This window comes from Lathamus discolor, chromosome 6 (assembly GCF_037157495.1).
Source record: "Lathamus discolor isolate bLatDis1 chromosome 6, bLatDis1.hap1, whole genome shotgun sequence".
Lineage (NCBI taxonomy): Eukaryota > Metazoa > Chordata > Aves > Psittaciformes > Psittacidae > Lathamus > Lathamus discolor.
Window position 1 is genome coordinate 30769937 of NC_088889.1, and position 13571 is coordinate 30783507.

General features: G+C 41.3%; 1 protein-coding gene across 7 annotated transcripts in view; it reads left to right on the plus strand.

Annotated features, from left to right (window-relative positions):
• TC2N (tandem C2 domains, nuclear) overlaps positions 1-4201 on the plus strand; it is a 32177-nt gene extending 27976 nt beyond the window's left edge. For all 7 annotated transcript variants that reach the window (XM_065685682.1, XM_065685678.1, XM_065685680.1 and 4 more), the window contains 3 exons: positions 356-470; positions 942-1141; positions 3996-4201. In XM_065685682.1, the coding sequence (XP_065541754.1) occupies positions 356-470; positions 942-1141; positions 3996-4106 (426 nt within the window). In that variant the 3' untranslated portion in view covers positions 4107-4201. The remainder of the gene's footprint in view (positions 1-355; positions 471-941; positions 1142-3995) is intronic.
• The last annotated feature ends 9370 nt before the right edge of the window (positions 4202-13571 follow it).

Genomic DNA, 13571 nt, shown 5'->3' on the forward strand with positions numbered 1-13571 from the left:
CAGGTTTAGTAGAGCTACAATGGCATGTCTGGTTTTCCCTGTATGTGTCTGCACTTACCATTGAGGGATCTTTCCCAGGTGACTGTTTATCCAATGTCTCTGGCCGCAGCCCACTAGGGTCATCTGTGTGCTGCACGTAAGCAGTCCGTCAGTGGAGCACATGTACTGCAGCTATGACAAGCGCAAGATACACTTACTGTGCATCTGCAGGTTGTGTATACACCACATACTTTTATTTCTGTCCAGGAAATCCCAGATATAACTGTGGGAGCCCAGCATATGACAGAATTCCTGTGTTTCCTGAGTTTATATGCAACTTAATCCAGATGTTATAGCAACATTCTTTTGCTTGTAGGTGTGCTGTGCAGAACTTCAAGTAGGAACTTGTTTTCAAGCAGTAAACAGGAGGATACAGTTACAGATTCTGGAAGCACAAAACCTTCCAGTTTCATCTACACCACTGTCTTCAAGTAAGTTACATCAGCTGTCTCATGCCTCCTTTCTGAAAGCATTTGTAACAGGTAAATTGCTGCTCAAATGGGTTGGCAATTCATAACATTCCTTACAAACCTCAGACTAACATATTGTGCAGTAGATTTCCATTGCCAAGGCTTGTTTCCACAGATGTCTTACTTGATTACTTTTTGTTTGGTTTGAAGTTATGTGTTTATGTATTTTGGAAGGTTTGTATCCCAGTATTAATCCTGACATATAAGAGCATTAGCTTGCACTTGCTGTTTGCATACTGTGTTAATCAATTCAATATTATTGAACATACTCTTTGTGACTAGTCAGGAAAGCTATTACACAGTCCTTTGGCCAGACTTTTGGGAATTTATTGCAATCTGAACCATACATGTAGATATTGTCAGTTCCTTTTTGGGTGTGTTTGTGAGTAACCCTTTGTGTGCTATGCCTCTTTCCCCTCCCTTTTGTGCTAGATTTCTTTGTGAAAGTTGGAATGTTTACTACAGAAGGGATGATCTATAAGAAGAAGACTCGTCTTCTGAAGTCCACTAATGGCCAAGTGAAGTGGGGAGAAATGATGATTTTTCCAGTTAGCCAAGCTGAACAAGGAATTGGCTTTCTCATCAAGCTCTACAGCAGAAGCTCAGTGAGAAGAAAACACTTCCTAGGACAGGTTGGTTTCTGCTAACTGGCATGATATCCTTTAATTAAAATCCAGTTCCACAGGTTTCTTGGTATGAGTTTTAAAATACTTTAAATAAGGTGGCATATAGCAAAATAGTAAATGCTAATAAACTCTCCTGGATGTAACCCAAGAAATAATAGTACTGGGCTCTTAAACATGCCCTAACATCAGAATGGGAGTTGACACTCGATTTTTCTTTTAAGAAGAAATCCTTGAGTCATTTTTGTGTGGAGTACTACTATGTGGAAGATTCCTTCATACAGACAGACATACAATCTCCTCCTTGCCTCTAGGCTTTCTAAAGAAAACAAACCGTACTATCAGGAGTTCCACAACCTATACTGTACTGTACAGAAAAGGAGTGTGTTGGCTTACCATACCAATACACTTGTGTGTGAAAGGAATTATCAACAGCTACAATCAGATTGCCTTCCTGGGTAGAACAGTGCTGAAATCAGCACAATATTCTAAATGCATATGATTGAGTGATAGCATAGGTGACCAAACACAAAACTATGTTTTAGTTGAGTGCTCTCTCTCCTCATCCACTCTTTTAAACAGCTGGAACTTCAGTACTGTCTCTTTTGAAAGCATTCGTGTGGTCATATTTATTTAACCACCATAAAACTTGGTAGTCTGGTGTCTTTATTCTCTGTCCTCTTCCCCTTGTTGTTCTAATTTACAGTCATCTTGCCCCTTCTTTCTCTCCCACCCTATTCAGCGCTTGTCAGATCACACCTGGAATACTGTGTTCAGTTTTTATCTCCACTATACACAAAAGATGTGGACAGGCTGGAGAGGGTCCAGAGAAGGGCCACAGGGATGATCAAAGGACTGGAAAGCTTGCTGTATGGGGAAAGAACTGCATTCATTCAGCCTAGAGACAAGAAGGCTCAGGGGAGCCTTATCACCGTGTTCCAGTATTTAAATGGTGGCTGCAAAGAAGATGGAGACTCCCTTTTTACAAGGAGTCACCTGGAAAAGACAAGGGGTAATGGGCACAAATTACTGCTGGGGAGATTCTGACTGGACACAAGAGGAAAATTTTTCACAATGAAGACAATGAGCCACTGGAATAATCTCTCCAGGGAAGTGGTGGATTCCCCAATGTTGGACACTTCTAAGATTTGGCTGGACAGGGTGCTGGGATATCTAGTCGATGTTGTGCTCTGCCTAGAAAGATTGGACCAGATGATCCTTGAGGTCCTTTCCAACCTGGTATTCTATGATTCTTTTTCTTCTTGGTATAGCAAGACATAGCTTTTCTTAATGCTCTGTGCTTTCCCTGACTCAGCTAGGTTTAGTAGCAGAATTTTAATGTATGGTTACATGAATAATGTAGAATTGATTTTGAGACACCAGCTGTAATGTCACTTGTCAGATGAATGGCTGTGCTATCCTTAGGTACAGAAGGTGGTACTGTCCCATTCTGGTGATGTTTCTTGTGACTGTTGAAGACATGCAGTTGTAGGAGATGCTGATATGCTACATAAGTGATGTGCCAGCAAGAGTTATGTGCAGTTCCTCCATTTTATGAAGCCTCATGTCACATATGTTCCATCTTTTTGTGATTCCTGTTGGTGGAACTGGATTTGGAATAGGAAAAAAAAAACCAAAACAAATTAGAATTGTTCATCTTAGTTGTACTACCTTGGAGCAAAACTAACCGGGTATGATTTTGCAGTCACTTAGCAATATATGAGGTCATCTCAATCTGATGAGTTACATTTAATCACAGATCTTATTTTTAGGGGGAGGAAATGAGCTACTTCTGTTCCTCAGAGGTTATTTGGAAAGGTTGTTTCAGCTCATGCAGGCAGACATTGCCACATAACACATGAAGACATAAAATATGGCTCAGGGAAAAATGTACTTTGAGCAATTGGCTGGATAGCTGGAAAAAGATGAATATAGCTGGATCTGTTAATTTTGTTCTTCAGAGGGTGATTAATTGGATGCTGTTCTAAGCAGACAATACTTAGATTAGCCTGCTTTTACAGGCATGTCTTTAATCATGAGCAAAATGTATATTGAATCTCTGTGGACATGTCTGTGGTATTCTGGAAGACATTATTCTCACTTCTTGAGGACTCCATGCCTCAGCAGTGTAGCTTAAATGTGCTCCATAGTGAAGGTTTCTGAGAAGTCTTAAAAGGACTCATTCTTGGAAGACTTGAGGAAATAAGAGTCCTGTAAATAACGACACCTACTTACATAAGCAGAATTCTTTTTGGCAATGAGACTGGTGATAATGTTCAGAGGAAAATGTCCTCCTTGTACCTCATTTCCTCATTTAATGGCCACTATCCATTTACTGAATACTGAGAAGGAATGGACTCTTACTGCGTGACTATGTGTGGTATGGGCATGCTAGTAACTGTGGAATGCAGGTTTGGCCTTGTCTGTTGGAGTGTGCAATTTTAAATGCATATGAAAATGCTGGACAGCTAGCTGAGGATGCCAGATGGCTTGCAGCCAACTGGAGTATGAAAGCATAGAGCCATCACTGGCCCTCATGAGCCCTTGACCCTAGCACGTGCATTTGTGTGGAGCAAGGAATGCTTGACTTAAAACATTAAGCACAGAAACATTAGTATGTAGTGAGTTCTCTAAACTATTTTAGAGACTAAATTTAAACCCAGACTCCCTGTGTTCCCAGATGACAGCCAAAATATGTTAGTCGCAAGAGAACTGTATTTGTTGCTCTTACTCTTCAGTCGCAGTCTACATGTTGTATCTCATTCTACATTTCCATGGTATTTATTTGGAGCCAATAAATTCTGGGCCTCTGTGTTGTATCAGGTAAACTCAATTTTATTTTTGTTTTTGTTTCTTTCTGCAGATCTGGATAAGTTCTGATAGCAGTAACAGTGAAGCAGTAAAGCAGTGGAGAGATACTATTGCTAACCCAGAAAAGGTTGTTGTTAAGTGGTACAGCATTGGTCCATCTTGAAGACTGCAGATGAAACTCAGGACTGATTTTTCTACAAAGCTATTCCTACACTGTTTAAAATAGTATAAATAAAAAGAAAAATATCGTCTATACAAGTTCTTTGGAAGTTCTCCAATACATCAAACCTCCATGGTAACAGGGAAAACTCAGTTTCACCAAGAGGAATACTGGCTAAATATTATTAAGAGGAAAACTTAAGAACTGGAAAAGTGCTCATTCAATTTTAACAAATCCACATTGAAAAATATATTTTTGTCCCTTTCAGGCTCCATAAGAGCACAGGAATCCAATCTTGGAAAGAAGCAGGTTGAATCAGCATCTTCTTCACTAGTCGCTGGCTCTGTCCTCATCTGCAGTCTTGTCTTGGGCACACTCCAAAGTTCACAGGAATCAGTCCAGTCAGCAGCCTGATCCCACATACCTCTGAGCCTCTCGGGCTACACCCGTGCTGACACCTTTTGATCACAGTAGTGTGTGCCTGAGCAAGTGGGAAGGCTGTGGCAGTAAAAGGCATAAAGGGAACTTTGCAATAAGGCAGTATCCAAAGACTTTTCTAGTCTCCACCTTTGGTGAAGGGTTGTTCAGTTCCCTGAGATGCCTGCAGCTTGCGTTTCCCCCCATCCCTCTCTCTAAACAGAGTGATTGAAAGAAAAGAATTTCTCTGATTGTGATCTTTGCAAGTAGGGCCCTCTAGACTTCCTGTGTTTGGGTGAATTCGGGTTGGAATCAATGGAATAATAGAAACAGGCAACCACCCTCCCTTGGATCAGGGCTAGTATTTTTAGATAAATCTCTTGTATAGAATTCTTATGTGTAAACCACTTCCTATCTAATCAACAATGTTCTAGCATTTGCTTACACTGGTAAAACCCAGACTACCATGTACAAGGGAGTAAGCAAATATTTACTGACATAAGTGCTTTTTGATATTAATTAAAATGCAGCACAGTATGGAACTTAGACTTTGTTTAAAAGATGGGCTGCTATGCAGAAATATTTGTTACGTGTCTAGGATAGTGAAAAATTACGTCTGGGAGTATTTTTGTTACTTGTTTGTAGCAAGAAAAAAATAGCATATTTTTATTGCAAATTATATTTTTACTGCAAAATCCTATGATTATTTTTTCCCCATATTTTCAGGGGCTTATTCACAGTTATTTTTAAGGTGGGAAAATGCCATGTATATAACTGATCATATATACATCTAAAAGCACAGGCTTCTGCCCTACTTGAACTACGGGATTTGAAAAATATATTCTATTAAATCCACTGCTTACAGATTTACTGTTTGCTGTCTGGACTGTATAAATACATATGTTTGTATAGACACTGAGTAATTTTAGCTTTTTTTATAACTTGAATCCCATTCAAGCATTTAACATGGACTAGAGTGGCAGTGAGAACACTTGCTGCTTCAAGGCAAAGGAACAGCGGGGAGCAGAGAAAATGCTGTAACAGGAAAGCACGCTGTATTTCAGTGAAGAGCTCAGAGCATCTTTATTTTAACTTGTTTGACTTTGAGTAAGGGTAAAGAAAAAATGGAATTTCTTTGATATTTCTCTTTTATCAGCTGATAATTAAAGCTTTTAAAACTTCAACCATTTTTGGTTTTTAAATTTAATATTTTGAAAATAGGCAAACAAAAGCATTTTCCCAGGTTCTTACGTATTCTGCTTTTCACCAGTTTTATAAACAAACTGGAAAAGTTCTGCATGTTACTAGGAGAGCAAACATCAGTTCTAGCTCTTACTGACACTCTTTGCAGAGTTCCCAGTAGGCCTAAAGGATCTTGACTGACAGCATTAACTTCCAGACAGTTTCAACACTTGGGATGAGCCTGGCCTGTTGGGTAAAATGAAAAAAAAGAAACTGGACTGAGCTGATATTCTTGGAGTATCTTTACTTGAATATGACAGTCTTTTTATTCATTGTGGCTGAACTGCAGTAGACAGAAGTGCAAACTGTTTCCTTATGCAGAATGCTGTTCTACTTGAAAGAGAAGACAGGCAATATTCCAGTACTTTGGAGGCTTTGATTCTACAGGGTGGTTCTACAGAGATTGCCAACTCAGTGGATACTGTGTAAAATGGGCTTTTTAAGGCTGCTTAAGGACACCTAGCCCTTTAAAGGCCTAACTAGTAACATCTCTCTTTTCCTATGTTAATATTTAATCTACGTGTTTATAATAAAAGTTACAAAGAGAAAATATTCCATCTTTTTTTCCCACCAATTATTTATACCCATGTTTACCAGCATCTCAAGTCCTACCTTTTCCTCTGAGAAAATCGTAGAATCATAGAATAGTTACGAGTTAGAAAGGACCTTAAGATCATCTAGTTCCAAGCCCCCTGCCATGGGCAGGGACACCTCACACTAAACTATGCTCCCCAAGGCTCTGTCCAGCCTGGCCTTGAACACTGCCAGGGATGGCGCATTCACAACTTCCTTGGGCAACCAATTTGAAGCTAAGGCAGTTCTCCAACAAAGGAAAATGATGCATCACTTGAACACCAGGCCACAGTATAATTAGCAAGGAACTTTATGTACTCCAGGATACATGCAAGACGAAGGAAAAAAAGTGTCTCAGAGCACTCTTCTAATGGTGACAGCTGTATGCTGTCCTTTTGATGCATGTTCAGCCACTATTTTGATTGTTATATCCAAGTTTACTGTTACTGAAAATACTGTTATAAAAGCTGGTTTTGTCAGTTCACTTAATTTGCAGACGTAAAGCACACACGGTTTATAGTTGGATTTGCTGTTGCTTCTCGTTAAGTGTCTCACCAAGCCTCCCAGCTTGTAACAGTTTTGATGAAAGCAGCAAAGGTTCAGAAGCTGCACGAGTTTTATTTCAATCAACTCCAAAATGAATGTAGGTGAACTGGAAGACCAGTTATGATCTTATATTAGATGTTATTCATAGAGAGGTCTGTGCCTGCCATAGACTAAACTTGATGAGATTTTCCAGAATGTGTGTATATAACTTCGCTGGTAAATCAAACATCTATTTTACTTATTTATGACTAATAGCATTCTGTATGTAAGCAAGGCCAACAAATTTATTTTTCAAGTCTCAATTTATTTTTCATCTCAATGGCACAGCGTGGCATCTCTTTTAAGGAAGAAAAAAGTAAGATTCCACTTCAAAAGTTGAGTGGATGTAAAAGTTTGTAAACCACATTATCATAGAACATTTCTTGGAAAATAATTGTATTAGAGTATCCAATCTTTTGTGATCACAACATAAATAGTGACATATTGCTAAATCCATTAGACATCCCTAGTTTGTTCCTTTGTTGGCAGGACATTTGTTTAAAACAAAAGGTAATTTTAAGCATTCAACTAAGCACATATGCTCTTTGATTTAAAAGCTGCCCGTTGGAAGTTGCTTTTTAAGTTATGAGTTGATCTCACAGCTAAGGCATAAGTGTGTCTAGAAATTGGGGGCAGGCTTGTCCCAGTTTTTACTTTAATCCTGCCAACATATGTATGACATGGGCGAGAGGCTGCATAGTTGTTGAAAGCTTGGCATAAATCATGCTGGATATGGTATACCCTCCTTGTTTTTCCAGCTTCCTCTATAAAATTACATCACCATGTAAATACAGTCCTGTCCATGATCTCATTCCTGATGCATGGAGAAAGCCATCATTAAAATCAGCACCATGTTCCACAAACACTGCCCCAGCAGATTTTTTCCCTAGTTGCGCTGAGGGACAGGCAATCGTCTCTCACAATCTAGGGCAAAACTCCCTTTGTGTTCAACAAAAGCAACTTGTCTTCAAAGCTGTTTTAGTTATTTCAGCACTGTGATGGCACAGTTTTTCTAACAAAAGGTTACACACAGCTTAATTTTTTATATTTATTTTTAAATAGATAAAAATTTCTTCACAGTGATGTTTTTGTAGAAACTGAATTTCATTGAAAGTAGATCTGCATGTCTTAAACATAATGCAATTTTGCACATAGATTTCAGTGGCTTTGAAACAAATCCTCTGCGCTGATTCTTCCCTGTATTTCTGATTGTGTAATTTTCTCTTTCATTTTCCTGTAGACTGCTGCTCTTCTTCCTCAGCATAGGCGAGTCTTTAAATGATGTCCACTTTTTGCAATTAACTTTCTGCTTTTCTAGCAGTGTTTCCCTTCTTTTCCATCTAGAGCTGGGACCAGCATTATACATGTCCTAATTCTGGCATTTACAGAACTAGCTACAGGCAGAATGCTTTCAGTGCTAGGACTTGGATCACGTCCGATGCTCTGCATTTTTACACTACTTTTGCTCACAGCTTTGATGGCATGGTTCTTTTGGAGCTCCCTGAGTTTCGGTATTATCTACCACCACTGAATACAACAATAGGGTGAATCTTAGGTATATCTGGTATCTTCACTTGCCTTTCTCCTCCTCCAAAAATTACTTTAGGAAATCATTTTGGGTGGTGTGAAGGAGCAAGCTGTTTGTGCTTCTGACCTTTGAGGACAAAGTGGTTGTTTGACTGCTGTTATCTGTGATGTGAAACAAAGGAAGGCTCGAGGAAGAACTGTGAAAGGCTGCACCTCCAGGTGAGGGAGGCTTGTACCTTCTGTATATAAGATTTAGGAAATGCTTATTAGCCCGGGGACTGGAATCCTTGCCAGATGCCCAGAGGGAGGGGTTGTCATATTGTACTTTTTATCCTTATCTTGCAAAATTCTGGAGCTATGCAGCAGCTAAAAAGGGAAATTTTCCATAGGAGGAATCATATGGTTCACATATGAAGCGGAGCACTGACAGAAAGATCTTGGGAGTATTTAAAAAAAAACCCCAACCAAACAATAAACCAACCAGTCATGGGAATGTACTTGTTAGTTTTCAACATAGCCAAGATTTGTCACTTGTCATAGAAGTGAAGTGACTTCTTCATCTGTGAAATAGAGCAGAAGAAGAAAACAGAATGTACACCCAAAGCAGGGTGGAGTCTCCTCTGTATTGGTATTCGTTAGTCCTTCAAACACTGAGGTGGACCTAGACAAGCTTATCTGCCCCTTTTCCTGCAGTAAGTACACGTCAGGAGGGCAGTTGTTAAGGACAAGTAGTGAGGGGGATAAAATAAAAGCAGCACTTTTGTTTTGAAAAACATTGTTTTCCAAAGCAATGTAACGTGCCTGTAACTATTGACAAAGCTTTTATTTGACGTGACTTTAGATAGATGATGACGCATTTAGGTATTTGCTTAGGTTCTTTCAGTACTTCCTTGACATGAGATTGAATTCATCCTCTTTGTATTTAAATAATGCTTCATTCTGCTGTATTCACTGACCTTTGATCTGTTGACCTAATTATGCCTGATTTCCTATGGATTCGCCCTTCGTGGTTGCTTGACTTTGGTGGGCAAATAGAGGTAGATCTTGAATCACTTTGCTGCACATCAGGTTGTGATAAGAGTTTCTCTCCCAGATAGATTCTCTGATTTCTAATAAGCGGCAAGCTCATGACAGTTATTTCTTCACCTGGGAAACTGGGAGCTGGCTCTCCCCTGGCTACCTGCCTGTTGTTGGGTTTTATTGAAACCTTTGGAAACAGAACTATCTGTGACATCTATCATCAGTCCAATTTGCCTGCAATGACTAATGGGCTCAAAAATTATTGTGGGCCTTGGAGAGAAGGAGAGAAACTGTGTTGCTTCTGGAGCCTAGGGCTCAGCTGTGTTTTCCTCTGTGCTGCCACAGATCATTGATGATAATGATTCCAGCAATACCAGTTCCCAAGGCGCTGAGGTTGAAAAGCTCCATGTTCTACTGGCACACTACTGCCTCTGGCAGCTACAAACAGTCCTGAACCTTGGGATCAGGATCTGAGATTTCTAACCATTGCTTTTGGGTCTACCCTGTGACTTGTGCAGAGTATCAAAACCAAATTCACCAATGGCATCAGCTTAGTTTCAGGTAGTCTGACTGGCTTTTGGAGCACGTAACTGCCAGTTGTGAGTCTGTGGGTCTAGAATTACTGTACAAACATCCCCAAAGAACTGGACGATTTCAGGATGGCTCGAAAGTTTTTGTGGTGTTTTATTTTTTGTAAAGCAGGACAGATAAACACAAGGAATTCTGGATGCAGCAGTGACAATCAAATGTGCATTTGTGATTAACATAACTGGCTCAAACTGATAAGCCTATGTGGGGGAAAAAAGTGGGTCAGAATACCCATAAAATAAAAGTAGGAAAAGTTAGATAAAGGGCTGTGAAAATCAGGATTAATACACTCCCCTAATTTCAAAAGCAAGGAAGTAAAGTCTTAGTGATGTTAGGGGCACTTTAACTAAGCTCTTGTGCTAAGGTGAAATAGATCTTGGGAGTTGAAGTGGATCTCTGAGGCTCTACTCCTTTGCTGTGAGTTGTTAAGATTTCACTGTCTTTCCACATTATGCATTTTGAAGACCAACTGCAACCATGCTGATTACCATTCTTCAGTGCAGAAAAACTGCAGAGTGTGTATAAATTAAAGCCTTAAGTGTGATGGATTCAGAAGTATACCACAATGGGATTTCCAGTATTAACTCTGCATGTAATGCCAAAAGGCAGAGAGAAGAAAATATAGCATCAGTGTGTATTCAGTATTCTCTGTCTAGCAACACTGTTCCTTGCTGTGGGAGCAAAAACCATACAACTACCCTTTTTGAAAAGTACAGCAGGTGCTTATATTCTATTTGAACTGAGTGGTATTTATGGCATCCACTTGTTCTCAGCTACTTTACTTCATCAGCATTTTGTTCCCTTGCCCTGCCTGCACCTCTCTTAGTTGCCTAGGAGACAAAGCATAATCAAACACATCCAGCTGTTTTACTTCCTTTAATCAGCCCCTGGAAGGTCATCGGAATAACAAGTTTTTCCAGTGCTTCAGAAATGTATGTCAAATCTGTTCGTAAGTGTCCCTCTGTATGAACAGATCAAAGCAGTAGCCTGGTCTACAAAAGCAACGAGCATGTCAGCCATGCCAACTGCACCAACACTGCAGCAGGAGTTTTTGCAGAACAAGCCATGAATCTGATGTTCAGGTGCACATCCGCAGCTGGTGCAATGTAAACTGCACTGTGCATTGGAAAATCTGAGCCAGCTCATCTCAGCTCGGGTGTGGACACGCAAGCCACAGAAACTACAGTCTGCTAAATGGTAAGAAGATTGTGACTGTTGCTGTTCACCTCCTGGAAAGCTTCAGTAGACTGCACTGGGGTCTCGGAAGCAAGTGCTCAGGACTGGAAATACAGTTTCAGCAGCTCAAGTGAAAATGGGAAAGAAGAACATCTCTAGTCTGGACTGATGCAGAGTTAATCTCTGTCCTTCCATACCCTTAGAAGGCCAATATTACTTTCTCAGTTTTAGTGTTTCCTGATTAAAGTACAGCTTCATTACCAACTAATAAGCCTTATCCATTTGTATCTGTTTCACTAAATAGAATTTCTCAATGTGACACCACAAACTCTACAGTTAATTTGTGATAAAATCGTTGGACTTTGCAAAGTGGTGGCAGTCATCCAGCTCACAAAAGCTCCTACAGAATTACTAAAAGACAGAATATATGTAATAGGTGATCCAAAATGCAAAAAGAGACGGTTAAAGAATAAAGGCATGTAACACTAATGGAAAGCTCATAGGAAAAAAACAATGGCAATTCCCCATGCTGCAGCAAACGGCACAAGCTAAGACAGTGCTCAGCATTGCCATGAAGATACAAAACCTGCAGTCAATTGGGCAACCATACAGGAGTTTGCTCATGCCAGTACCGCATGCACAGATGAAGACAGCCGCATAGCTGCTACATGTAAATACTTCATGAGGAAAGGGTCAGGGGGCCATATTGTGACAGGTAAAGCACATGGTCCTCACAGAAACACAGAATAGTTAGGGTTGGAAAGGACCTTAAGATCATCTAGTTCCAACCCCCGTGCCATGGGCAGGGACACCTCACACTAAACCATGCCACCCAAGGCTTCATCCAACCTGGCCTTAAACACTGCCAGGGATAGAGCACTCAAAAGTTCCTTGGGCAACCCATTCCAGTTCCTGACCACCCTTACAGTAAAGAACTTCTTCCTTATATCCAATCTAAACTTCCCCTGTTTAAGTTTTAACCCGTTACCCCTTGTCCTATCACTACAGTACCTAATGAAGAGTCCCTCCCCAGCACCCTTATAGGGCCCTTTTAGATAATGGAAGGCTGCTATTAGGTCCCCACGCAGCCTTCTCTTCTCCAGGCTGAACAGCCCCAACTTTCTCAGCCTGTCTTCATACGGGAGGTGCTTCAGTCCCCTGATCATCCTCGTGGCCCTCCTCTGGACTTGTTCCAGCAGTTCCATGTCCTTTTTATGTTGAGGACACCAGAACTGCACACAATACTCCAGGTGAGGTCTCACAAGAGCAGAGTAGAGGGGCAGAATCTCCTCCTTCGACCTGCTGGTCACGCTCCTTTTGATGCAGCCCAGGATACGGTTGGCTTTCTGGGCTGCGAGCGCACACTGAAGCCGGCTCATGTTCATTTTCTCATCGACCAGCACCCCCAAGTCCTTCTCCGCAGGGCTGCTCTGAATCTCTTCTCTGTCCAGCCTGTAGCTCTGCCTGGGATTGCTCCCACCCAGCTCTAGGATCTTGCACTTGGCATGGTTACACTTCATAAGGTTGGCATCAGCCCACCTCACAAGCATCTCAAGGTCCCTCTGGATGGCATCCCTTCCCTCCAGCGTATCAACTGAACCACACAGCCTGGTGTCATCAGCAAACTTGCTGAGGTGCACTCAATCCCACTGTCCATGTCACCAACAAAGATGCTGAACCAGACCAGTCCCAACACTGATCCCTGAAGGGCACCACTTGTTACTGGTCTCCAGACGGACATTCGGCCATTGACCACAACTCTTTGCGTGCAGCCATCCACCCAGTTCTTTATCCACCGAGTGGCCCACCTATCAAATTGATGTCTCTCCAATTTAGAGACAAGGATGTCGTGTGGGTCAGTGCCGAACGCTTTGCACAAGTCCAGGTAGATGACATCAACTGCTCTACCCCTGTCCATCAGTTCCGTAGCCCCATCATAGAAGGCCACCAAATTGGTCAGGCAGGATTTCCCCTCAGTGAAGCCATGCTGGCTGTCACCAAGCACCTTGTTGTTTTTCATGTGCCTTAGCATGCCTTCCAGGAGAATCTGCTCCAAGATTTTGCCAGGCACAGAGCTGAGACTGACTGGCCTGTACTTCCCTGGGTCATCCATTTTCCCCTTCTTGAAAATGGGAGTTGTATTTCCCTTTTTCCAGTCATCGGGAACTTCACCTGACTGTCATGATTTTTCAAATATGATGGCCAGTGGCTTAGCAACTTCATTTGCCAGCTCCTTCAGGACCCGCGGATGGATTTCATCAGGTCCCATGGACTTGTGCACGTTCAGGTTCTTAAGATGGTCTCGAACCAGATCCCCTCCTGCAGTAGGCCCAAGGTCTT